This window comes from Lissotriton helveticus, chromosome 1_1 (genome assembly GCF_964261635.1).
Source record: "Lissotriton helveticus chromosome 1_1, aLisHel1.1, whole genome shotgun sequence".
Lineage (NCBI taxonomy): Eukaryota > Metazoa > Chordata > Amphibia > Caudata > Salamandridae > Lissotriton > Lissotriton helveticus.
In genome coordinates, this window is record NC_136057.1 from 1,934,291,253 (window position 1) to 1,934,316,569 (window position 25,317).

The 25,317-nt window shown below is 44.1% G+C and overlaps 1 protein-coding gene across 1 annotated transcript in view; it reads left to right on the forward strand.

The window, feature by feature from the left end:
• STX6 (syntaxin 6) overlaps window positions 1-25,045 on the forward strand; it is a 119,858-nt gene extending 94,813 nt beyond the window's left edge. The window contains exons 7-8 of the mRNA XM_078643491.1: window positions 17,251-17,345; window positions 17,612-25,045. Coding sequence (XP_078499617.1) covers window positions 17,251-17,345; window positions 17,612-17,688 — 172 coding nt within the window. The 3' untranslated portion in view covers window positions 17,689-25,045. The remainder of the gene's footprint in view (window positions 1-17,250; window positions 17,346-17,611) is intronic.
• The last annotated feature ends 272 nt before the right edge of the window (window positions 25,046-25,317 follow it).

Genomic DNA, 25,317 nt, shown 5'->3' on the forward strand with positions numbered 1-25,317 from the left:
CGACGGGGAATGATTCAAGCATGTGAATCTATGAAAGCTTCCAATACTGGATAACTACAGTTACTGGTAAGTAACTTATTTCTTCTCACAAATTGGTACTACACTCTGGATAAAATATCTTTTTGGGACAGAGTGAAGTCCAACTTATATTGGCGAGAGTACAGGGCCCAAGACAGTTTAATATGTTTGCTATGGGCATGCTCAAAACTACACAGATATTGCGAGGAAATCCTGAGTAAATTAGATATGTTTTTCAAAGTATGTAAACCGAGGGTTACACAGGTGCTCCTCATTGGCCTCCTTATCAAGAGGGGTAAATCCCACAAGTCCTTGACTTGACTTGACTACAGTGATACAATCTGTAATCAAGGGGAAAGGGAACAATTCCAACATTTATAGACTGGCTGCTCAGACTCTGGGAGACTCTAGCCCAGGAAAAGATTACACATTCCTTCGAACACAGACTTAAAGCACACAACATTGATTGGGCACCCTTAATGGGAATTCTATCCTGGGAATACTGAGAGCTAACTTCCCCTACCTTCTTAAAAGTACTACTCCTTCTACAGACTCAGTCTGCCTCGTAAACCCACAACACTCTCTTTTTAAAGCAAGTCATAATTTAAATTTTGTCCTATATTCATGCAAGGCTCGCAGTTGCTAAGAGGATAGAGGGAACCGGTGAAGGCCAAAGGGGGAATTTACAGTCTGTTGTTATCTTGTTGAATGGTAAATTAACGAACACATTTACGTTGCCCTTTGCTCGCCTGAGGTTTGTAGGGGACGGTTCTGTACTTTCCTAAAATGAAAAAATAAAGAGTTCAACCATTAAATAATTTAATAAATCTTTCGACCACATACAATGAAATCTCAGGAGCCAGTGGTTCTGGGCACAGGACAGTGATGCCTGTTTTCAGTACATGCAGGGCTTGGTCAAAGTCTATGCCATGTAACAATTTAGGGTAGTTAGTAAACTTAAAAGACAAGAAAATTGACCAAATTTTACTTATCAGGGGATAATCTTGTGCTAATGACCCGTAGGGCATCATCAAAGGTGATTCCTTGAGTGGTAGCAAGGCATAGCCTCTGGCAATACATGTCCTCTGAGATTATGTAAGTTGCAGCTACTAGGTTCAGAACATACTCAATGTACAAAGAATGAACTGGGAGTGCTAAATTTTATCCAAAAGATGTAATTTTTTAATCTTAATTTGATACACACACAATATCAATGAAAAAAACACTATATCATTAGAAGATAATACAATTCTTATATTCCAAGAGCGTTTCTTTGCTTTGTCAGCAGCCGACGCGTTTCGTCCTATAAGTAGGACTCATCAGGGCTGCAAAAATGAAAAAAAAGCCAAAATATTATTATTCTTTCTAGGGATAGGCCCAACAATTGTATTACATTTAGTTCATGTAGTGCTTTCCAATCTGGTGCCAAACTTACAGTATTTACTTATACACATCTGAGAAAGTGCCATATATAGTTTAATTCCCATGGGAATTTATGGGAATTAAGCTATATATGGCACTTTACTTATAGATGGTTGAAGAGATGTGATTCAAGTTGGAAGCCTTCGAAACGCACGACATTAATATATTGCTGATTTGGAAGTATTACAAAACTAATTTTTAAGGTGAGCTTACTTTTCTGAAATATTGATATATGGGATCGCATTTGTCTTTTTCATCAGGAATCCAGCCATTATGGTTGATAATTTGATCAGGTTGCCCTTCTTATCCCAATATGTACAACTTATGTAAAGCAATGAATGAACTTATGCTCTGATTGTATGCACATAGTTCTCGCAACATCTCAGATGTGTATAAGTAAATACTGTAAGTTTGGCACCAGATTGGAAAGCACTACATGAACTAAATGTAATACAATTGTTGGGCCTATCCCTAGAAAGAATAATGATATTTTGGCTTTTAATTTATACATGTGCATTTTGTCTTTTTTTCATTTTTGCAGCCCTGATGACGTCCTACTTATAGGACGAAACGCGTCGGCTGCTGACAAAGCAAAGAAACGCTCTTGGAATATAAGAATTGTATTATCTTCTAATGATATAGTGGTTTTTTCATTGATATTGTGTGTGTATCAAATTAAGATTAAAAAATTACATCTTTTGGATAAAATTTAGCACTCCCAGTTCATTCTTTGTACATTGAGTATGTCTTTAGGGTTTGGACGGTGCCCTAGTAGCTGGTAGAGTGTACCTTTAAAAGAATAACTGGAGAAAAAACCCCTCTGAGTGCACCCTAGTACACCCTACGTCGTCCATCAGCTTTTTGTTAAAGTAGGTTCAGAACATGGTTGTAGGCCATCACAAGGGTCCAACAATTGCAAACTGTATCTGCCTGTGCTGGATAAGGGAATTCCGTGCCATGGCCTAGAGCAAGGTCAGTCTTGTGGCCATTGTACAAGGATTTCATTCAAAATCCAAGAAATTCCCTAAAACAACTGCATGTAAAGGATATTACAGTTTCTACTAGCATGACACACAATAATGTTAAATATTAGAAATTCCATGAGCAACATCAGTTGAACGAATGCTATGTTTACCTTCCAAATACCTCTAAAATTTTCCAGCTATGTTTATCTTCCCAACCATAACAACCCCAAATGTGCTGCTGGTGTCTTTTTTTTTAAATGTCTCAGTACAGTGCAAAGTTGTAGCCTTGTTTCTGGCTTCAAAACCATCTACATTTTCCAGATCGATCCAATGACTGAAAGTCAGCCATGTTCCCAGAGATCTCTCCAGGGGTTCCATATGTTCTTGAATTTTCACGGCAACCATCACGACTTGTATGATGCTTTACTGCCTGCATACACCAGTCCATATTTTGTGCCCACTGTTGCCCCTTGGGCGGGGTCGTGCTTCCCCACAGTCGGACCACATCTCTACAGGCTGCCATCAGTGGCACAGTGCAAAACATGGCATATTTTGGCTGGCCTCCCTATATCCCCAAACAAACTACCCATACATTGAAATAGAGTTCAGAATCCAGGGCCTTTGTGAGGTGGCTTCATACACCTGTCTAGAGCTCCAGCAATTGTGGGCACCACCACAGTGTGTGTGTTAGTGAGCCATCCTGCTGGCATTGAGATGTAATCCGGTCCTAGTGCAATATGCCCGGTGCAGAATGTTTGGTCAGTGCATGTTGGATGCTGCTACTGTTTTTCAAATTGCATCAAAATTGCACTCAATTACATCATTGTGCTAGATTGCTTTGAACATATTTGTTTGTTTAAAAAAAAAAAGGACATCCTTTCTGGAAGATGAAACTAAAAGGAAACGCAAGAAATGGCACTTGTTGCTGGCAGTTCAATTCAGTAATAGTATATACTCCTGGATGGCATCCAGAATGCCCTTTTCTCTGGTTGAATGAGCACCAGATGTTTGGGTAAACAAACTTGTTTAATAATGTAATATTTGCTATGCAGGAGATTGTCCCCGTTTAAGGTGGCTTCTGCTGGTTTGTTTCCAGCAGGTTGGATCAACATAGGTGATGAACAAGTCATGTGAAAGAGCTTTTCCCTTCTAAATGGAATGGGAGCCCTTGGAACGTCTTGGTTGTGTAAAGGTTACCCAGCTGAAGCATATGACCAGGGTTAGAGACATGCAGGATATCTTTTCTGTGCAATGAAACTGTTAAACATATAGGAATTAAAAAAATGGCAGTTTAAAGGGAGGAAGTTGATGTTTTACCTTTAGGCTGGAAAAACTGTAGTTCACAAATTATTTGAGGGGATTTGATGACTCCCAAAAGGAAAACTTGCTTACCTTTGGTAATGATACTGTATTTTCCCATAGAGTCCTTGTCTTATGACTATCCCCTGGTGCCATACTGGTCCTGGAAACCTTTCCAGAAGCTCCAGTTGTCAAGCGCTGCCAAATGGTGCCATGCAACTCCAGTGACTGCTCTGTAGGCCCAGAATGTGACAACTCTGGCCTGAATACGTCTCAGGCATCTCTTCCTTACAGAAATGTAAAAACAGCATAAAATGAAAAAATTGTAACAATGCCCTACCTTGGAACCTTATTGTTAACCGTGGAACATTATAGTGCTTGGGCAGAAATAAATAGCAAACCCGGGAAGAAGCTTATAACTTGGGCCAGCCTGAACAATGAAAGTTGGGCAACAACCAATAACTAGGCAAAATGTGCACCCAACTATCCTTTGACAGTAGAATATTTTAAATCTGGTTGGGCGAGGTAAATCACATGGTGTCAGATATATAAAGCTTGAAAAGGATTAAAGTCAGCAACCCAATGCCAAGAGACAAGCGTGTCCCTTCAGTAGACACTTTCCGGGCAGTTATGGTGCCAATCCGTTCTTCAGATGATAAGTTGAAGGCCTCTACCTGATACTGCTGAATCTCCTCACATACAGGGAAAGCATTCAAGGGGTAGGGCGAAGGACCTATCCAACCTGCTACATAAGCAGATTGGCTCTGTCCGGGGGAGGAAGGGAAGGCAAAACACTGAATTCCAACAGATCGGCATAACAAACTCTCCTTGCCCTATCTGGAGTGAGGAGCATCTGCTATGTTCCATCTTGCACCTTGTCCAGAGCTTTCAAGATTAGCAGGGTGAAAGGGTGAATACATATGCAGACCCTGTCAGCAGCTCATTTGAAATGTGTCCCCCAGGGAATCAAATGGTGGAATTGTGGGGCGTAGGAAAGGCATTTCAGGTTTGTAAGCAAGGCGAAGGATGCCCTAACTGGGAAAGGATCATGCCTGTCACATTGGGGTAAAGCTCCCATGTACAGAAACTGGTGTTTTAATGTATCTGCCTTAGCATTCAAATTGCCTGCCAAATGAGACATCAGTAGGACAATACCCGGTTGTAGGGCCTTCTTGTATGAGTGCAAGACCTCTGGACACAGGGTTCATGAACCCACTGTCTGCTGCCAGTTGAAATGTTGAACGCCAATAGTGCTGTTTGGAAGAACCAGAACAACACTGCCTGAGTTGGAAGAAAGCAATACCTTTAGGACCTGTGTGCAGCCTTTAAATCCTGCACATTGATGTGTATTCATTCTATTGATGGGGACCCAAGATATCTTGCAGTCATCTCCTATGTGTGAGCTACACCGAGCAACGAGGAAGCGTCCATCACAGCAAAACCTGCAACTGTGAAGGACTGAGGGGATGATGAACTGTAACATTGGAAGAGCACCTCCACCAATTGAGTTCCGGAGTAAGAAAACGGGACATCTCTACTAGAGCAGACATCTGTCCCTGAAATTGAATCCACTGTCTGCTGTGACACCACTGAGTGACCTCATCTGCCACCTGGCATGCAGCACCACCAGAATGCTCGTGTCTAACTTCAGATTGGACTGAGGCCTTTTTCTTGACTTCAGTCCTACTTGACATTAGCCGATTCCTTCCCTTAGCTAAGGTACCACCTACACAGTGCAAACAATGCATCGTTCGCAGGGCCCTTCAAGAAAGATTACAAAGGAGGACAAACCCTAAGGGAAAAAACCTCCAGAGGCAGATGGGGGAGGTGGAAGCTTAGTATCAGGACACAACTACCCAAGCCTGAGTTGTGAAGATTTGAAACAAGATGACTTGCGGAATGGTTTCAAAGAAATTCTAAGGAAAAAACTGTGTGAGAAAAGTCTAAAGCAGGAGGCGAAGAATGCAACAAAAAATAAATGCGGTCTGTTGCGTTGCAGCACACTTTTCTGAATTCAGCAGCATTTTATAGTAGACAGAAGTGATATCATAGGAAGTACAGGAGTCCTCTATTAGAAAGTAGTCCTAGGAATCCACCCCCCCCCCCCCCCATCTTCAATTGGGAATGGTGACATAGTCCAGCTCTACATCTTCTGGGAATGTATGGGACAGAGAGGAAACATGAAGGATTCCTAGAAGGTGAGGAAATGGCTCCTTGAAATTGATATGCTTTCCTAAACACTTTTCTCTCCAAAGATGTTGCTTGTAGAGGGTTAGGTTTTTAGAACAAAAACGTGGGCATTCTCCGTGTTCTTGAGGCACAACAAGGCTATCTGCTCCAACAATCTAAGAACTTGCAGATTCAGGAGCAGAGTCTGAAAAAAACATCATCATCTGAGCTGGGGATAACAATTTGAATTTGTCCGAACAAAGAATTTGATAGAGACATCTAGCAGCAGATTCCTTACCTTGGAATTTCCGCAGGCATCAGACTCGATACAGAAGATTTTTCAGGAGCAGTACCCCTGCAAGCCAGTAGGTGTCATTGATCGGCTCCACATGGCGTCGTCCGCGGTGGAAGTGACGTCCGCGCATCCTATATAGGCGCCACCTCTACATGCTGACATCAGTTCTTTTCTGTCTGCGCCAGTCAGCACTGATCTAAGAGAAGAGGTACTCCTCTATCAGTTTTTGACAGTACCTTTGAATTGTTTTGTTCTTTTTTGAGGTTTCCTCCTAATGTGTCGAGGATGTCATCGAGGAGGACCAGTTTTAAACCCTGTGGCGCCTGTTTTAAACCCTGTGATTCCTGACCCGCACCTCAGGTGTTTGCTGTGTTTGGAGGGCGACCATGACTCCAATTCAAGCTCTAACTGCCGGGCCATGGCACCAAAGGCTTTGAAAGACACTGAAGCTGCTAGCAGCCCGACATGTGACTTTACGGAAGTCACCGTTCCAGGAGTCTGAAGTCCTCCTCATCCCACTTCAAATTAGCGGGCACTTGGGTAAGAAGTACAGGAAACACGCGAAGTCGAAGCATGCTTCGACTTCTCCTCATCTGTCGGCCGACGTGACGAAGGAACATTGGCGTTCTAGGTCTGGTTCTCAGAAGCCTGGGCCGACTCCACACCTTCCCAATTTTCCGGGAGCCAGAGCAACCCCCACTCAAATTAAGGAATGTTATGAGGCCATGCACCTAATTTTTGAGTTGGCAACCTCTCTCGCATGCCTTCGGGCCCGCGCGGTCAGAGGGCCCCTCTGATTCTGGGCCGGCAATTTCAGCCCCAATGGACTCCCATGAATCCTTTCATCGATCTGGACAGGCATTGGTCGTGCCACTGCGACTTTCCGCAGCGCCAGCCCGATGCAGTCTTCCGGCGGCACCAATTCCATTTTGATCCTCGACAACATGGAGCTAAAGCCACGTAGATCAATGCCGATTCCGGCGCTGACAGGACCCGGCGTCCCAGGTCAGAACATGAACTTTATTCTGAAGGGTTAGGCCTTGGGGCGATATGAAAGTCACTGGACCCTTTAGAATGCCATTATGAACAAGATATGGACTGGTATAAGGAACTGGGTGATGCCAGCAGACTAGGCACATCTCCAGATATTGGCATGCTCTCCCCTCCCCCCCCCCCCCCCCCCCCCCCCCCCCCCCACATCCCCTTTACCGTGGCTATGGAGGAGGGAGTTACATATGCAGTGGTGTTGCGGAAGGCGGCTGAGGTCCTCGACCTTCAGTTGCCTTCTGTGGCAATCAAGACTTAACACCTTTACGGGGGTGTTGCAACTGTGAGTCTCCTCTTCTGAAACCCTACTCCTGTTCAATGAAGCCCTCACTGATGTTCTGGGAACCTGGTCCGAATCCAGCACAGGGCATCCTGTGAACAGGACAATTGCCTGCCGCCACCTCCCTGCTCCAGAGGACCCAAATCTCCTCACCCAACACCCTACTCTGGAGAGCGTGGTGGTCCAAGCCTCTACTTCCCTAGCTTGTTCCTTGCTGCTCCACAGGACAGGGAATCCAAGAGGCTGGACAGCTTGAGAAAGAAAATGTTTTCTTCCGCCAGCCTTGCATTGTGGTCAGTGAACACCGCCTGCTTACTGGGCCATTATTCCCACATGCTGGGGAAAACGGTTGCGCCAGTGCTGCCTCAGGTCCCGGAGGAGGGCCAGGCCATTCTCCCAGTCAGACAGGAGAGATGCAGCGTGTTGAGTTCACTATACACTGTGGCTTGGACACAACCGACCCGGTGGGCAGAGTGGTTTAGTCGATGGTGGCCCTCAGATGCCACGTCTGGGTGAGAACATCTGGTTTGTCAGGGAATGTCCAGGCTTCCCTCATGAACATGCCCTTCAATGGCACCGGTCTCTTCGGAGACAAAGCAGACTCCACGATGGAGCGCTTTAAAGACTCCTGGGCTACAGCAAAGTCCTTGGGCCTCTCAACCGCGCCAAACCCCCCCCTTCAATCACCACTCCAGTGTATGCAGCCTCCAAACCTTCCTAATCGTGCCCTTTTAGATCATGGGCGTCCAGTTGGTGCTGAATCCACCATCACCTCCACCAGTGGCGGTCCTTATCAGACAGATGGGTTCTGCAGATTGTCCGCAGAAGCTACTCCGTTCGCTTCGAGACTACCCCTTCCTTCTGTCCTCCATCTTACGACTGGCTGACGTTGGATCATCTGTTCCTGCTCCGGGAGGAAGCCACGGCTCTCTTGGCCAGGGGAGCCACAGAGAGGGTTCCGGTGCCAGAAGTATGCTGTGGTTGTTGTTCCCGCTCCTTTCTGGTCCTGAAAAAGGACACGGGCCTTTGTCCTATCATAGATCTCCGAGCCCTCAATTACTTCCTCTAAAAAGGAGAAATTCAAGATGCTTGCATTGGCTCTGCTGTTGTCTGCCCTGGACCCAGGAAACTGCCCATTGGCGTTACCTGCGGTTTACGGTAGGCCACTAGCATTTTCAGTTCCTTTTGGCCTACCAGTGTGCCTCATGTATTCACCAAGGTGATGGTGGTGGTCGCAGCTCATCTTCACAGATCAGGGTTGCCAGTCTTTCCCTATCTGGAAGATTGGCTGGTGAAGGCGCACTCGCCCCAGGCTGTCTTCACCCACCTCCAGGCTAAGATGTACCTCCTGCATTCGCTGGGGTTCACTTTCAACTTGCTGAAGTCATACCGACTCCCTCTCAGACACTCCCTTTCATCTGAGCTGTGCTGTACACCGTGCCGTTTCGGGATAATCCTCCAGAGTCAAGGATATTGAAGATATTCAATGTTTCATCCTCTATTCTGGACTTCGGTGAGACGGACTCTGAGGCCACTAGGCCTCATAGCCTCCTTCATCCTGCTAGTGACACATGCCAGATGGCATATGCGGGCTCTGCAGTGGGACCTGAAGTTCCATTGGTTGCTCAGATCCAGATTTTGGAGGGAACTGCAAACGACCTGAAGGTGTGGCTAACAAACCGCGATTGGGTCAGAGGCAAACCCCTCTCCCTTCCCCAACTAGATCTCACAGTAGTAACAGATGCGTAATTCCTGAGATGGGGCAGCCACCTGGGAGAGGTGGAGATCAAAGGACTCTGGTCTCCGTCGGAATCTGGACTCCACACCAACCTTCTGGCGCTAAAAGTCTTTCTACCCTCCATCAAGGAATAGCTGATACAGGTGTTAATGGACAAATACCAGTGCCATGTGGTACTTTAACAAACAGGGCATGATGTGTGGACCCCTTGTCAAGAGGCCCAACATGGCTGGAACAGCTGGGCATTTCTCTCATGGGAGGTTCCCTGGATGCCAGGGTGGAAGAACTCGGTCATCGATGCCTAGTGGATCACAAAGGGCGTCTCCACCCAAAGGTGGCGCAGGGTTTCTTTCAACAGTGGGGAGAGCCTTGGTTAGATCTGTTTGTCTTCGTCGAAAACAGGAAAAGTTAGCTGTTTTGCGCGCTTGAGTTTCCAAGGCTGCACTTGTTCTGAGACACTTTTCGTCTCGAGTGGAGCTCAGGCCTCCTTTACAACTTTCCGTGCACACCACTTCTTCGCAGAGTCCTCAAGAAGTTCAGTAACGACCGGACCCAAGTCATCCTTGTGGCCCTGGCCTGGGCATAGAAAGTCTGGTATCCTGTGCTTATGGACATGGGCATCGATCCTCCTGCCAGGCTGCCTCTTTGGGAGGGTCTTCTGTTGTAGCAGCAGGGGAGGGTCCTCCACTAAAACCTGTCAACTCTTTGCCTTTTTGCGTGGAGATTGAGCGGCGGCATCTGATAGCCTTCGACCTTCCTCCCGAAGTCTGTAATGTTATTTTAGCATCCAGGTGTCCCTCCACAAAGATATATATATATATATATATATATATATATATATATATATATATATATACACATATAGCATATTGTACAGAAAAGTCTATTGACCCTCTTTCTGCCTCCTATTCTGAAATTTTACTTTTTATTTTGACCCTTGCCCAGCAGGGCTCTGCTCTGGGCACTCTGAAAAGGTATCTTTCTGCATTGTCTGGTTTCTTGCAGCTGCCTGATCATCCCTCCATTTTTAAATCTTCCATTGTAAATAGATTTCTCAAAGGTCTTGTACAAATGATCCCACCTTCCCCTTTCATTATGCATCAGTGGGACCTTAATTTGGTTCTCACATTTCTAATATGTGCTCTATTCAAGCCTTTGCACAATTGTCTTCTCAGGCTAGTCACCATCAAAACAGCCTTTCTTGTGGCAAATACATCGGCCAGGAGGACGAGTGAGCTGCAGGCTTTATCGTCCAAGACTCCCATCCTATCAGTTTTTCCCGCCAAACTGATGCTTCACACTAGCGCCTCTTACATGCCAGAAGTGGTAACAGATTTCAGGTAGACCAATTGGTCGACTTGCCCACTTTCTGCACTCCTCCACATCCCTCTAAAGAAGAAGAGTGCCTCCACTGTCCAAACTCACTGCGACAACCTAGCAGAGTTTTTTCTCCGCAAAATCGAAACGATTAACACCTCTTTTTCCCACCCTGTCACCTCGCCCAGAAACTTCTCAGAGCCCTGGCCTCCATCCCCAGCCACACTTCCATCCCCAGCCACACTTGACCCTTTCCCCCCTCTAGATCCCGCCAACCTAGAGTCAATCATTTATCCGGTAAAGTACGGCTCACCAAATGATCCTGCACCCCCGCGTACCCTTCTCTCAGTCATCCATCACATTTTACCCACCATTCTTGAACTACTCAATACCTCCCTGTCCACCGGTACTGTCTCACTCCCTTAAAAGCAAGCCATGGTCAAAGCCCTCTTAAAGAAATCAAACTTAGGTCGGTAGTTGGAAGGGTTGTTTTGATCTATCTCCCTACTGCCCTGGCTAAGCAAACTCCTCGAAAATCATGCCAACACGGTACTAACAGACTTCCTAGAGTCCAATACACTTTTAGACCCTTCCCAGACGGGATTCCGCCCCCTCCATGGGACTGAAACCCCTCTGGTCGCAGTGACAGAGGAGGCCAGGAGGATCCTGGATGATGGAGGTTCGGCAGCCATCATCCTCCTTTACCTTAGTGCCGCCTTTTGACACTGTAAACCACAACATCCTACTGCATCGACTTAGCGGGAAGGGAATCTCAGGAATGGCAATTACCTGGTTTAGGTCTTTTCTCTCCAACCGTTCATTCCAGGTATTCGAGAGTGAGTGTACCTCCCCCACCAAGCCCCTGAATTGTGGTGTCCCGCAGGGTTCCTCTCTAAGCCCTACCCTATTTAATGTTTACATGAGCCCACTAGCCGAGATCGTCCGCCCCTTCGGAGTAAAAATCGTCACTTATGCGGACGATACTCAGCTAGTGGTGGCTCTAAATCCCCCCCTAACTCACCACACGGCCTGAAAAACTGTCTGGAAGCAGTCACTGAATGGAACACATCCTCCTGCCTCAAACTGAATGGGGATAAAACAGAGCTCATGCTCCTTGGGAACTCTATCAACAGGACCATTGACCCACTCTGGCCCCCCTGCCTGGGACCGCCTCCCACACCCAAAGACTCAATCAAAAACCACCAGGCGACCAAACTGTCAGCCACCTGCTTTGGCCTTTTAAGACTCCTGCGCAAAATCCTCCCCCTGCTACCTTTTCATGCCAGACGGATAATGGTCCAAGGTCCAATTCTGTCCTGCTTAGACTTTGGGAATGCACTATATCTTGGGGCTCCTCAGGCCACCCTAAACAAATTGCAGATAATTCAGAACTGTGCTGCAAGACCCTCCTTCAAATCCCCCGACGAGTCTCTATCAAATCCAGACTGAAGGACCTTCACTGGCTCCCAGTGAGGGCAAGGATAGAATTCAAGGCAATGTGCATCACACATCGATCCTTCTGGAAACAGGTCCCATTATCAATCGCCCCCTGATAATTGCCTACCATCCCACCAGCCAGCTCAGGTCAGGGTCCTCCTTCCTTGCCGTAATACCCAGGTTTAAGAAAGCTAGGTGTGGAGGCCGCTCATTCTCCCATAATCTCACCAAGCTCTGGAACGCCCTCCCTTTCTCACTCAGATCGGAGCCCAAATTACTCACCTTCCGCAATCTCCTAAAAACCCTGCTCTTTAACAAACCAGAGTAGCTCTCATCGGCTCTGTTATAAGCGTGTCTTCTGCAGCGCTGGGACGCCTAAGGGTAGCCACCGCGCTATATAAATGGTCTTTACATTTTATTTCACTGTCTGGACCCAAAAAGAGCATCATGGTTCTACCTACAGGAGACCTACAGGAGAGTTCCAGATTGACGACCACCTCTTCATGGGGTATGGTAGTGCAAAGAAAAGTCGGGCAGTGCAGAACGGACCATCTCTAGATGAGTCTGTCTCTGCATCAAGATCTGCTACGTACTGGCAAAGAAGCAGCCTCCAGAAGACTTAAGAGCTTATTCCATCAGATCTAAGACTGCGACTACTGCGTTAGCCCGTGGAGGTCCAGTCCGGGACATCTGTCAGGCTGCAACGTGGGCAACCCCTGCACAAGTTTACCAAGCATTACTGCCTGGACAGTCTGGTCCACAGGGACAGGCACATCGCTGTTCGGTCCTGCAGGACTTCTTAGTCTAGATTTGTCCGCAGACCCTCCTCAGGGGATGGTATTCCTCGGGTATCTATTCAAAGGTAAGGAATCTGAGCTATCAGTGCCATTAGATGCACAAGTTACTTGCCTTCGGTAATGCCTTATCTGGTAGAGACAATATTTAGCCGCAGATTCCTCCCTGCCCTGAGGACCGATTTCTAGGGTCAGGGCTAATCCTATTCAACCCCTAGTTTGGACACACCACACCAGGGTCAGTGCCCTTCATTGCTCTATGCGTCAGGTGTGACAAGTCGTGAAAAGTAACAGACATCAGTGCTCCGATGTGGCGTCTATATAGGAAACGGGGACGTCACTTCCGGCGCGCTGGGATACTGCTTCTGAAAAATCTTCAGGATCCAGTCTGAAGCCTGGGGAAATATTCAAGTAAGGAACGTGTGGCTAGATATTGTCTCTAACAGATATCTGTAGGTAAGTAACTTGTTCTTCAGGAACTAGAGGTCCAGCACTTACCTGCTACCTCTTCCTTCTACAGGTTAAAGAAGTAAATGGAGTCGAATTGTGTCCCTTTGTTCTATAGGCACCACTTCTGTGGTCTCTTTGTGCGGCGCATCAAGCATGACTGTGGTGCACTTCTTCCGAGAGGTAATATGGCAGATTAGATAGTAAGGGCAGAGCATAAACTTTGTGGATCACCTCGAGCAGCCTCTGAACCCTTACTCCTTGCACCTAAAATCCAGCATGAGCATGTCCAGCGCATTTGAATCCAAACCGAAGAGTTTTTCCATGTGTGTATACCTCAGGGCTCGGAAAAGAGGGTCAGGTCAGCTAGTGGCCGGTGTAGGAAGCGGGCCTTTTATGAAGTTATGCCAATGTAAGGGCACACCCTGCAAAAAGTCCAGACTACTCTTATTTGGTTTACTGAGCTTACTTTAATAATCTCAAGTGCTCTATTTGTGGTAGTGTAGTCAAGCATCTTCGGCTTATCAGAGTGGAGTGTTAATCATATGTTGTAAACATACAGTCAATAAATGGTTCACACACCCAAAAAGAAACCGTAGACCGATTTATAAAAATAAAGTAGATTTTTAATATGAATTTAGACACCAAGATCTTTAGAAGAACTTTAGTACGTTTGGAGATATCGATTTTAGAAGTAAACAGTAAAATAACTCGAGGAACGGTTTTGAAGCACTAGCCTCGAACACTACAATGTTAGCCTATGGGAGGGATAACCCATATAGTACACCTGTACTTTCAGTCGGAGTTCAGAGCTGCCCTTTAATATTAATAATAATATGCTAGGGGGCCAAGGTCCAAATTGCCACCAGCAGTTTCACTTTACCTGCCCTGGTGTGTTCGGGTGCAGAGGTGTTGGCAGGGGATGGTAGCCTCTGGTGCTGCTCCACTAAAATCATGGGGACCTGAAATAAAGAGGCTGTAATGGGGTACTTTGGGACAAGTCCGGCTGAACCTAAAGGGTGACTCTGGGGCCAGGGAGACGCAGTCAGAAGTTGTGAACCTGGGCTGGGGGGGGCCTCTGGTGTAGAGGTGCTTGACTGGACACTTGTGTTTGAGGCTCTCAAGGTTCCCTGTAGATCTGCAGTAAGGGGGGGACAAAACAGCTAAGCCACTCTGGTTGTGGTTCTCATCTGTCCTGAAGTCCTTCGGCATGCAGAAAGGCTTCCAAGGTGTTGATCAGACTGGACGAATAACAAGCCTTAACTGGTACAAGTGCCCCGATATTCAGAGTATTGGTGCAGGCAAGCTCCTGGAGGGTCTAGTGTCTTAAAACGTGGCAGAGAAACCGGGTTGATCTTCTAGAGCCACAAAAACCTCTTCCTGAAGTGTTGCTCAACACAGTGCGGATGGTTCCTGCAGATGCAGGGGAGTGGCTCCTGCACCCCAAGGGAGATGCTAGATGGTTGTCGAAGTGCCAAGTAGTCCTCCAAGTTTTGGGAGGGACGTACAACCGCAGGAAGAGTTGGGTCTTTGCAATACTTAAGGAGCCGGCACCAGGGCTGGGTTTGGCACCAGTTTCTGTGGAGGTCCTTGGTTCTTGCTCTGTCGTTTCTTTGTTCTTCTGGTCCCAAGAAGTTGACTCTGAGGACCTGGTTTCGGAGGGACCCCTAAATATTCAATTGTGATGATTTTAGAGGAGCATATGGTAGTGCCCAATGGGCTGCCTGTCACTAGGGCCTCTACGCCCTCTATATGCTCACTTCCAGTGCGGAGTGGACATAAACCTGACCCATAAGTCCCAATTTCAGCAAAAATCAAGATGGTGAAAGCCTTCTTTGGCTGTTTACTTCAGGTAGCCCATCGTAAGGATGTGTCTGGCCTGTGAATGCAACTCTCCTCCTAAATATCTAATTAACCTCCTGCTCTGATGCCAAATGGGCCCTCAGGGCTGGGAGTGACGTTCCCCAGGTCTGGGAAGAATTGAATTTTACAGATTTGTTTTTCAAAGAGAAAATATAATAAGTTGCAATTGTAGACATGGTATTTACCTACATTCACCAAAACCCTCCTATTATTCAAATTAATACATCATCGTTTGTAACTTAAAGGAGATTCATCTTCTCTTGCCCATTGGCACCATCATTGATACATACATACATACATGCATGCATGTGTACTGCCTCCTGGTAGAATATTTTCCAGAGCTCCACATAATGGCAACAGTCTAGTTTGGAAAGTACTTTTTATGGTTAAAGTATCCCCTTCCACTCCCACCACCCTTACTGACTTTGAAGAGCTAGAACCACTGGAAGAGTTATTGACCGGAAACCCAGATCCGAGATTTAGATGTGGCAATGCTAAAGTGTCAATGGTCTAACCAGAAGGGTCTCACTGAAAATCGTGTGTGAAAAGCCAATGTTGCTGGAGATCTAGATGATAATCAGCTCACATATTTTGTAAAATGTTTCCGTAGCCTACTTTAAGAAAACAAGCTTATCTTCATCTTGAGTCTCTTTTCTCCTCCACCACAAAACGTACACGAGCAAACACATATCTGCAGTGCTGCTGACGTTTTGGATAATTCAGTGTGCCTCAAAGCTGTGTCTACGGAGTTGGAAACACAAATATCAAGACACGACAGTGCTTCTACTTCAACGCTACTGCTTCAACATTGCCCTTCGATCACTACGGCTTTAACACCCTGTGACTGCTACCGCTGCAGAGTCTCTACCAGAGTGGGACTGTTGCATACTTCAGTCTTGTACCCGTCAGGACTGCAGCTGCAGTAACTGCAGGGCTGCAGTGAATGCACAGATGGAGACTGAGACACTAGACTGAGAAGCAGGCAAAAGACAGGTAGACTCGCATATTTTCAATGCTCATATCAAACTAAAGTAAAATCAAACTGAACTGATCACATACAAACTTCTTAAGGGTATTTAAGTGACTGTACATTTAAAATTGTGATGAATGAATTGAAATGGTATGGAAAGCTCAACCTTACCACACAGGGATTTAACATAGCAAGAACCTGTCTTGAAGAAAGCCGATTGACCTCTAGGGGCAGTTACAACGCTGAAACATGTCGACCTTTTGATGTCGAGGACAATTGGATCCTTATGACATCTCGTTGTTTTTAATCTTACCAAATACCTTAAAAACATTAAATCATAGTTTTAGGATCTGTGAGGCAATATTAACTCACTCGCAAAATCCCTTGCCTTTTACCTTCTAAGTGCTCCTGTTACAAACACATAGAGCTCACCCACTCACATGTGTGTGTGGGTCCATAGATAAAGCATGCCACAGATGGCACCTGTGGGAGAGGATCCAACAAATATATCGAAGAAATGTGGCGAGAGCACTAATTTACCTGGGTGCCGATAGCACACTTACTTAAGATATTTGTAAGATCACACATATAACTGAATACAAGGTGGGATTTAAGAGAGTTGGGTCAACCCTCCTCTTCGTATATTCTGGATTATAGTTTGGGAAGCTGAGGGTCCACCTTACAAGAAACCTCTCTCCTTCTTAGTGTTAATGCACTCGTGGAATAAACTTGAGGTCAAGCTTGAAAAGTGTCAGACTCCTATAATGGACCTCCTGTCTCTGAGGATGCACGCGCCTCCTGAAATGTTTTAATTGACTCTTTAGGTGGATACATCCTAACAGAGAACCAGCAACTTTGTATCGGTTTCTCCCATGCATAAGTTTCGATTGAGCAGTGGGGAGTAAAGGCTAGTGAGTGCCTTTATAAAGTGTGTGCACATGGGTGTTGACAGTGTTATTGCCTCTTTGTGAACATAGCAGTTCATAGTGTTTACACTACATGATGGCAGCACGACAAGAGAAGTAATCATCGGCTACCTCATGTGAATGCTTTTTGATGGGCAGGGTCTGGCAAAAGTATGAGTGGGGTGCATGCAGGCTGAAAATCAGCATAGAGAGCACATAATAGAGAGAGCAGTGTAAGATATTAATTCCTCCTGCCATTTCATTGTTTTTCTTTCATCTCACAGAATGTTGGATGATTTCACTCACGAAATAGACAGCACTCAATCTCGCCTAGACAATGTCATGAAGAAGCTGGCGAAAGTTTCTCACATGACGAGTGGTAAGTACTGTCATAGTGGCATGTGTTGTTGCTTGAACAATAACTGTTGGGGCTGCGGATTGAGAGTACTATGTTAAATGGTTTCTCTCCTAAACGTGACGATCGTAAACCTTGATGGTTCTTTTGTTCCAACCTTGTTTCTTAAATTGCATTTTCTATCTAACAGCAGAAGTGCTGGAGTTTGAAGTATAGACTGTATTTGAGTCCAGATTTCTTAGTTGGCTTGCATTGGCTGGTGAATCACAGTTCCTGTTCTCCTCTTGCAGATCGGCGACAGTGGTGCGCCATTGGGATCCTCGCTGCAGTGCTGCTGGTTGTGCTTATTCTCTTCATCACACTGTGAACTAGTTCTTCCCACCACTGTTGAAAAGGGCGTAATCCATGGCTCTGCTAATGGGAGAGAGCAGGCATTCAGCCACCTGCTGAAGCGTATTTTCCCCAGGGCTGTTGTCTGACATTTTCGCTCCCCACTTGGAAGAAGTCGTCTTCCTCCAGCAGGACCTGTGGATACTGTGGCCCTCTTCCCAAGGACATTACTGTTAGGACCTGCTGTCTCTGAGCTAGAGGCCCCTTCTTTCTGATTCTAGAGACATTTATATCTAAGTAGTCTTCATCCATGAGACCAACCTCAGTATGAGAAGGCACCAAGCACTGGAGGGCAGATAACACTTGGGAGGAACCACATAATTTGCAAATGGTCTTTTGTGTCCTAGACCACATCGTAGCACTCAATCATGGACCAGACTTTTTCTCCCTTACTCTTCACAAACCTCAAGTTGGGAATATACAACTAATTGCCTTCACATCACCTTCACTTCATTACCACCAGCCATCTTCCCTTCCATGAAGACTGCAAAAAAAACCGAGGAAACCTTGAACCCAAAGTTGCTCTGACCATCTTCAAGTGGACATGAAAGAATTTTACATCACAATCTGTTTTACTTAAAGCAGTTACTTGATCTATGTTAAGGAGGGTGCATTTCTCTGTCTCATCTGCTGCTACCGGTGAATGAGGTAGCATACACTTGCCCCTATGTTTGGTTGGCAGCATGCCCTACAAGCTCCTCAATCCCATTGTCTCCGTGAATGAATTATGTTACTTTCAAATATAGCCCACTTTGTCCACAGAGTAAAATTGTGTTGGGACAAGCGTGCCCATACTTCTCTCTGACCCATTTCAAAAGCATGCTGTTTCTGCTGCTCTACATAAACTAAGCGCATACCACTATTCATCATTTGTGATAGATTGACAATTTGATGCCCAACTTTCAGTTTGATTTCAATACTTTGCTTTGTTGAGTCTGCTAGATCTGCACCAGTATTGGCAAGTTGAGCAAATTGACTTAACAAAAGTAAATTTAACAAGTGAGCAAGCTTGTTACTATTGAACACAACGCAGGTGTGGAGGTAAAACCTACTTTTATATTCTTACTTGACTAATCGATCAGAGGATTTGTTTCTTCTTTTTAAACTAAACTCCTTTGTGGGATTGCTTTTCATGTTCAGGAAAGCTAGCCCTACATACTCCCCATGAACTTAACAAGAATACTATATAGTAAACTAATCATGAGAGAAAATGAATGGGTCAATATTAATAAAAGTGTAAGCCACAACAGAGGTAAGAAGTACTAGTATTAGCTTATTACGAAAGTTGACATGTGATAACGGTTTTCTTGTATGAAGTTGATAATGTCAAAAAGTCCTATAACCAAAATAGAAGAGGAGTCTAGTGAGAGCCAAGGTTACCAAAATACCTAATCTGGCACAAACAGGAGTGTGTGCCCAATTTGGGGTAACACGTTTTGCTCCACTTAACACAGTGCATGCTATTACCCACAACACGTTTGTTTGGTAAAACCAGCCTAAACGTTTGTGGGCAAACTGCTCACATTCGCACACCTCAGAATTGGTAACCGCTTGCGCGGTTAGTGATTTATTGCCTATTTTGAGGTGCGCAAATAGGAATGGAGGGGTAACAGTGTACATGTGAAATATCACATCCCACCTGTTATTACAAATTACAGTTGTACTATTACCACAGTTGTTTTTGTATGGCCCTACCAATGTGGTATTACAGAAGGCAGTGAAATACATTTTTGTGACAGCTAAGGCCTGTCACCCATATTCAATTTTTCTGTGAAAAATGATATCTCACGAAGTTGGGCATTTTTGTGATAATACTGGTTTTAAATGTTCACAAAGTTGGTTACAAGCATGATTTTGGTACACCTGTGCCATGTACCCAAACATTTATCTGACCTACACACTAAACTGAGTTTTTTTGCTATTTCGTGCAGTAAAGAAATGTGCATGTCTATCTCCCACTTCCTTTACCTTTTCTCGTGATATATGAGCAATGTGTCGTACCTTTTTTGTGAGGATTGATAAACCTTTCAAGCTCCATCCACTTTCCATTTTTCTCTGATCCCGCTTTCTAACAATAGGCTTTCACCTTTTTAGCAAAGAGAGGAACAGCATGTCCATTTGTTGAACCTCTGATATTGGCATTATCTGCAGGGTTATAGATGTCATACTGACTTAGCTTCTATTGGTCAGTTGTCGATACAGCTGCATGAAGTTGAGCACTCGCCCCATTCGATGACATCTTGGAAATGCCTCCTTTCCTTGATGACAGGTGTCCTAACTTCATTGGACAGCCATAGGTCGTTTAAGGTGCTTAGTAACAGAACAGTGGGAAATATATTGAGACCTAAAGCTCTTTCTCTTTTCTATGTTCGATTACTTCTACCTGTGACGTGAATACAAGCAAAATCAAGAAGCATTGCCTACCACTGGGGGATGTCTTTGGAAGTCCTGCATACCATTACCTATTGGCAATGGCAATAGGTAATGGTATGCATGAATAGCTACCAGCCTTTTTATTTCAACAGCAGACATTCATTTCTCTATGAATAAAGTTATTGAAGAGAATTGGATGTTGTGTTTTATGCACTTGTTTATGTAATTTTTGTCACTAGCGGATATTTTCTGCTTCCACTGTTTGTTGCACCGTTTGGTTTATTGTTTTGGACACTCTTTTTCTTTTTTCTTTGAGAATCGGATGACAACCGATGATGAGACAGGGGCTTGTCTGGAGACTACATACCAGTTACCCCGTTGGTGGTGTTTCCGTGATGTGTCATTCGTTTCTCGCACATTTTTTCTAAGTAGAACTTGGTCTAACACTGATGGTGTGGATGTCCGGTACTGATTATAGGTGTCAGACAATTTTTTAGATGGTGTTCTGTGTAACTGTCAAGGAAGATTGGCTTTTTATTTATAATTGAAGAAAAATATGGGCGAGGTGCAGTGAATTGTCCCTTTATGAGAATGTAATTACATAGGGGAAGATAATAGTTATCAGTACGTTCAGACTGTTCTATTATATAAGTAACTGACACAATTAGCGTCCTTGGGACAGGGTTTTTTGTTGTTGGTTTATATTTGGTTTACCCTGCTCTTTTATTTGACCATTTGGGTTCACTTTTAGTTAATGATCATCTTGGGTTCGTTCCATCCTAGTCCTTCATATGGTTCAGTCTAGATGTGATCTCATCTTCTGCATTTACCACTCTTGCCATTCCTTCAAGCTTTCACACTCAGTGTAACTTAATCTAATTCTGTCGGGTTCACCTTACAGTGTGTTAATGCTATTAAACCTTGTTTGGAGAGGTTCCCAACATTTTAAGACTTTCCCATACTAACCTCCATGGCACATTAGGAATGCTTTCCAAAGTTTACTGATTTTTTGAAAATGTTAGATGCTACTTAAAAGAAATTAAACTATACATACAGTTAATGGTGCTATAGTAGGTCTCAAAGCCCAAACAGACATCAGCCACAGGGAGTTTCTCAGTTCCATATTGTTGTTGCTACAGGAATGGCTAAACAGAACTGATTATTTTCTTTTCATTATATGGTCACTTTTTAGTAGTGTTCATCAAGAAATGGCAGACGTTTTTTTTCTTTTTTTGTAAAGTTTGCAGGATGAATGTGTTACAGATTCCACACTTGTGTATAATTTGGTGGTCTGCCCATTGGGCTCAGATTGGTATTGTTTATCTCAAATGTTTCTAATGTGATGAGTCACTAAGTATTGGGTTCAAGCCCACAGTGCCCCTCAGGATACAGATAGTTTCATATTGTTTTCATCCACCATTATGTTCGACAGCACATAGGAAGAACACAAGCTGTGCGCGGCTTAAATCTTTAAGTGACTGGAGTTTGAATCAAAGGTACTTTAGGTAATTGATTTTTGACTAATGAGATCATACAATAATGTCCCTCGAATTGTACCACTTTTTGGCCTTTTTTCAGTAGTTTTGCCTGAAGTTCCCAAAAAGTTTTCTGTGATCCTGAATAATATTTGTTTCCTTCAACAGCTCGTAGACATTCAGTTTTGTCTAGATTCCACGCCCCCAAGAGACCGAGCAAATGAAGTGAAACACTAATTGTTTTACTCCTTGAAACGGACTACAGACCTTGTGCTAAATATGACTTTACATGTAATTTTTAGGCCAGTAGATACAGCTCATACAGACTCAACAAAGGCATGAACAGGAAAGTCTGAGACTCTCCACCAAGGAAGAAGTTTTCATAGGTCCTCTATATCTTCAAGAAGAGCAATGCCTCAGTAAAGGCCCACTTGTCAGGGTATCACAAATCTGGTTCAGGCCAGCCATCTGTATCATTACAAAGAAGGGGGACCAGGAGCCAGTTATGGTCCAGTGCCGTGCTCCTAACATAAAACGTGTAATCAAAAGAGAGGCACTGTTAGGCCAGCCATCAACATGACAAGATCCTGAAACGTCACAAGCGGGTTGTATTTATGGAAGATGTTGCAAAAAAGATAGCACCCCTCCCCAAGAGGTAGTACCAGAAAAGCAACAGCCAAATGTATATGTGCAAGGCCCCCCAGTTCTGGCTAAGGCAAGCTTTTATCATCATAGAAGGGGCCTTATAACCTTTGAAATGTGCATTTGGGAGATCAACAAGACCAGATGCTGCTTGAAATTAATTTCAAAACCAACTAATGACAAATCAAGAAGGTGCATAACAAAGACCAACTACTTACCGCTTCAGAAAGAGGATGTGCAAACTCTCCTCCACAAAGGAGCTATCAAGAAGGTTTTGCAAGTTAGATGAATGCATGGAGTGTACTCACTTTGAACCCTAATATCCTCTGAAGCAGCTACGCTGTATAAAATAGAGCAAACTTTGACTTGAAGGCCTGAAGTTCGAATCTTAGTAAGGAATACTCCGCTTTTTGTCTTTCCTATACCATTAAATAAAGGACCTTTAAATAGTGTAATCAAATCTATATTGTTTATAGCACTTAGAAATGTCATTAGTGTGGTATGAAGAGTTCTATAACAAGATTTGTGGATCCATGCATATTGGCTAGGCAATGGACACACTTGAGTCCTAATTCTATAGTCTGACTAACACAACTAGGTGTTACTCAGCAAAACAAAAGATTTGTGTCGTGTTTAAGGCATCATAAATCACTACTAACTGCAACAGTTGAGTATTTTGTTACTGTATGTGGTAGAAACAAAGTTTTCTCACTCTTCCTTTAAAGTTGATCTGGCTGCACCTGTAGCATACATCAAGAGAATCGAGCGTATACCCCTGTTCAAAATAGTGGTCCTACATTGTTTTCTGGAAGCACTCGAAGGAACGATTCTATCGCATGGAGCACCATCTCCGGTGTGTTACCTAAGTGAGGTCCTGACTAGGTTGTCACCCCATTGTGAACCAAAGCATACATAACCACTGAAAGAGTTGACATTTAAAATAGCACTTGTGATTGCTTTAACGTGTCTCAGGACTACACAAGACAAGATACTGTTAAGAATGCACCCCCATTCCTACCTAAATTTACCTTTCTTTTTCTTTTTAATCACTCAAATGTTTTTTCAGACCCTTTGTAACCAGTTGATAGATTACACCAAGTGCTCATTGTTAGAGGAGCACTCATATTAGATAGCTAGAATAAAGGTGTCTAGAAGACCTGGTCAAATATATTTAGGTTATGCATCACAAGAGAGAAACCCCATCATCAAAGCATGATTTGGAAAATAAATTGGGGGTTGCATTCTTTTGTAGTACTCGGTGACCAATGAGTCTGAGGGTGGGCACCAGAGCCCATTCCATGTAGACGATGACAGTTGGGCTTGCATTTGTTGGTAATGGTATTGTTACTTCTATGACTAGTGCACCACCAGTGTGGCCTCACAGCTCTGCTGCTTGTTAATTTCTTACCTTTACTAATGCACGAGGCTGCCACTAGGAAATGCCTACATAACTGTGTAGGTTGTCAAGCAAAGCATGAAGCACAATTAGGACAACTAATTACTTCTAACTTATTTGCTACTGGATGTCTGAAACAGGTCTGGGGTTGATTGTGGTCCCATTCAGAGGGGACCTGACCTGGACCTTCAGACTGCACTGTTCATATTGGAGCTGAACCAAGGATTATTTGCATATGGCTGATTTCCTGGTAGGACCAGTTCATCAAGTAATTACCAGTGGCTGAGATTATTTCATGCATTCCACCCATTACTTATTTGTTTTCCTTGGTGCTACTATTGCAAAGCCGCAATCTCTACTCTCACCTAAGAGGAGTGATACTGCTTTAAAGTTGATGCAGAGTAAGGGAATCTACAATGGATTCATGTAGCAAATAACACATTTCTTAACTGCAGCAGACTCGTTTTGCTGCTTGCATCCTTTGTAATATTACATTTGACCATCCGCATCCCACTAATGCGGGAGGCTATTAAATGAAAGAATGTATTCATTTGTTAAGACAGTGTGTTGCCTCAGACTCTGCATGCTAAGAGGAAAAAACAATCTGAAGATGGTGGGTATTGTTGCCGTTGGATCGACGGCTGTCAATGAACACATGCCCAGGTCAGCACCCACAATACAAAAGATTGCTGTTAAAATGATGATACCTATCCAATCCCACCTTGTATGTAGCAGAAATACACACTGCACAATAGCAGAAGATATATTGAAGACCAGCCAGAATACTACTTTTATACAAAAGCATCTTGTTTTATGTTATAAGCGCGAAGTCCGGGACGATACACTTAAATGTGCAAGGTGTGATTAGGCATTTCTTCTGAACAGTTTCTGTTATATGTGATATTAGTGATGAAAATATACATGGTCTTTGAAGTTAATGTCTGATTGCTCAGGCCTCATATAATGGCACACAGTCCCAGGTAACCACATTTTGCCACCGAGATTTGTATTCCCTTAATCGTTGGCTGTGTCTTTACACAGAATGCTTGCTTACTGCTGGTCTTGTTACTCACCATGCCCAGACCCTGAACCCATTTATCTTATTGGCAGGAAGAAACAGCACATTGTGGGAACTGGGGATCTCTTTTTCAGAAAGGAGGTAGATCTACATGGAGCAGTGGTGTGTGGATTAAACTCGTTTCTGATTGGGCTCTTATGACCCTGAATACCTTTTCCTGCACATTAGGCACTGATATAAGGAAGTGTTCATGTTGACCGACACAATGGATTTTGTAAACGCTTATGAAAGTACAGTTCTTTATAATCTGTACCCCAAGAGTGCTATTAACTAGGGTTTTTTTAACATTTGAAACTAAATGAAGTGACGTCTATTATCTATGTACAGTATTAAATAATGTTTGAATGACAATTAAAAGTATTGCCTTATAGATTTTGTGTTAATTTATTCTCTTAAATGCTCTACCACCTACCTGTGTGTGATGCTACGCGCTAGTTACTCTTGAACTGCCACACAAATAATTTGAGATAAAAGGTAGCATTTTACTGTACCTCAGAAGATTTTACCAAAAACGACAATTACTTTTCACTTGCATTAGAGTACCTTCCATCCACAGAACAATCAAAAATAAATTGAAGATTTAGGAGGTTGCATGAATCTGAATGTTATATTTTATAGAGTTTTTACATGGCAATGTTTGCT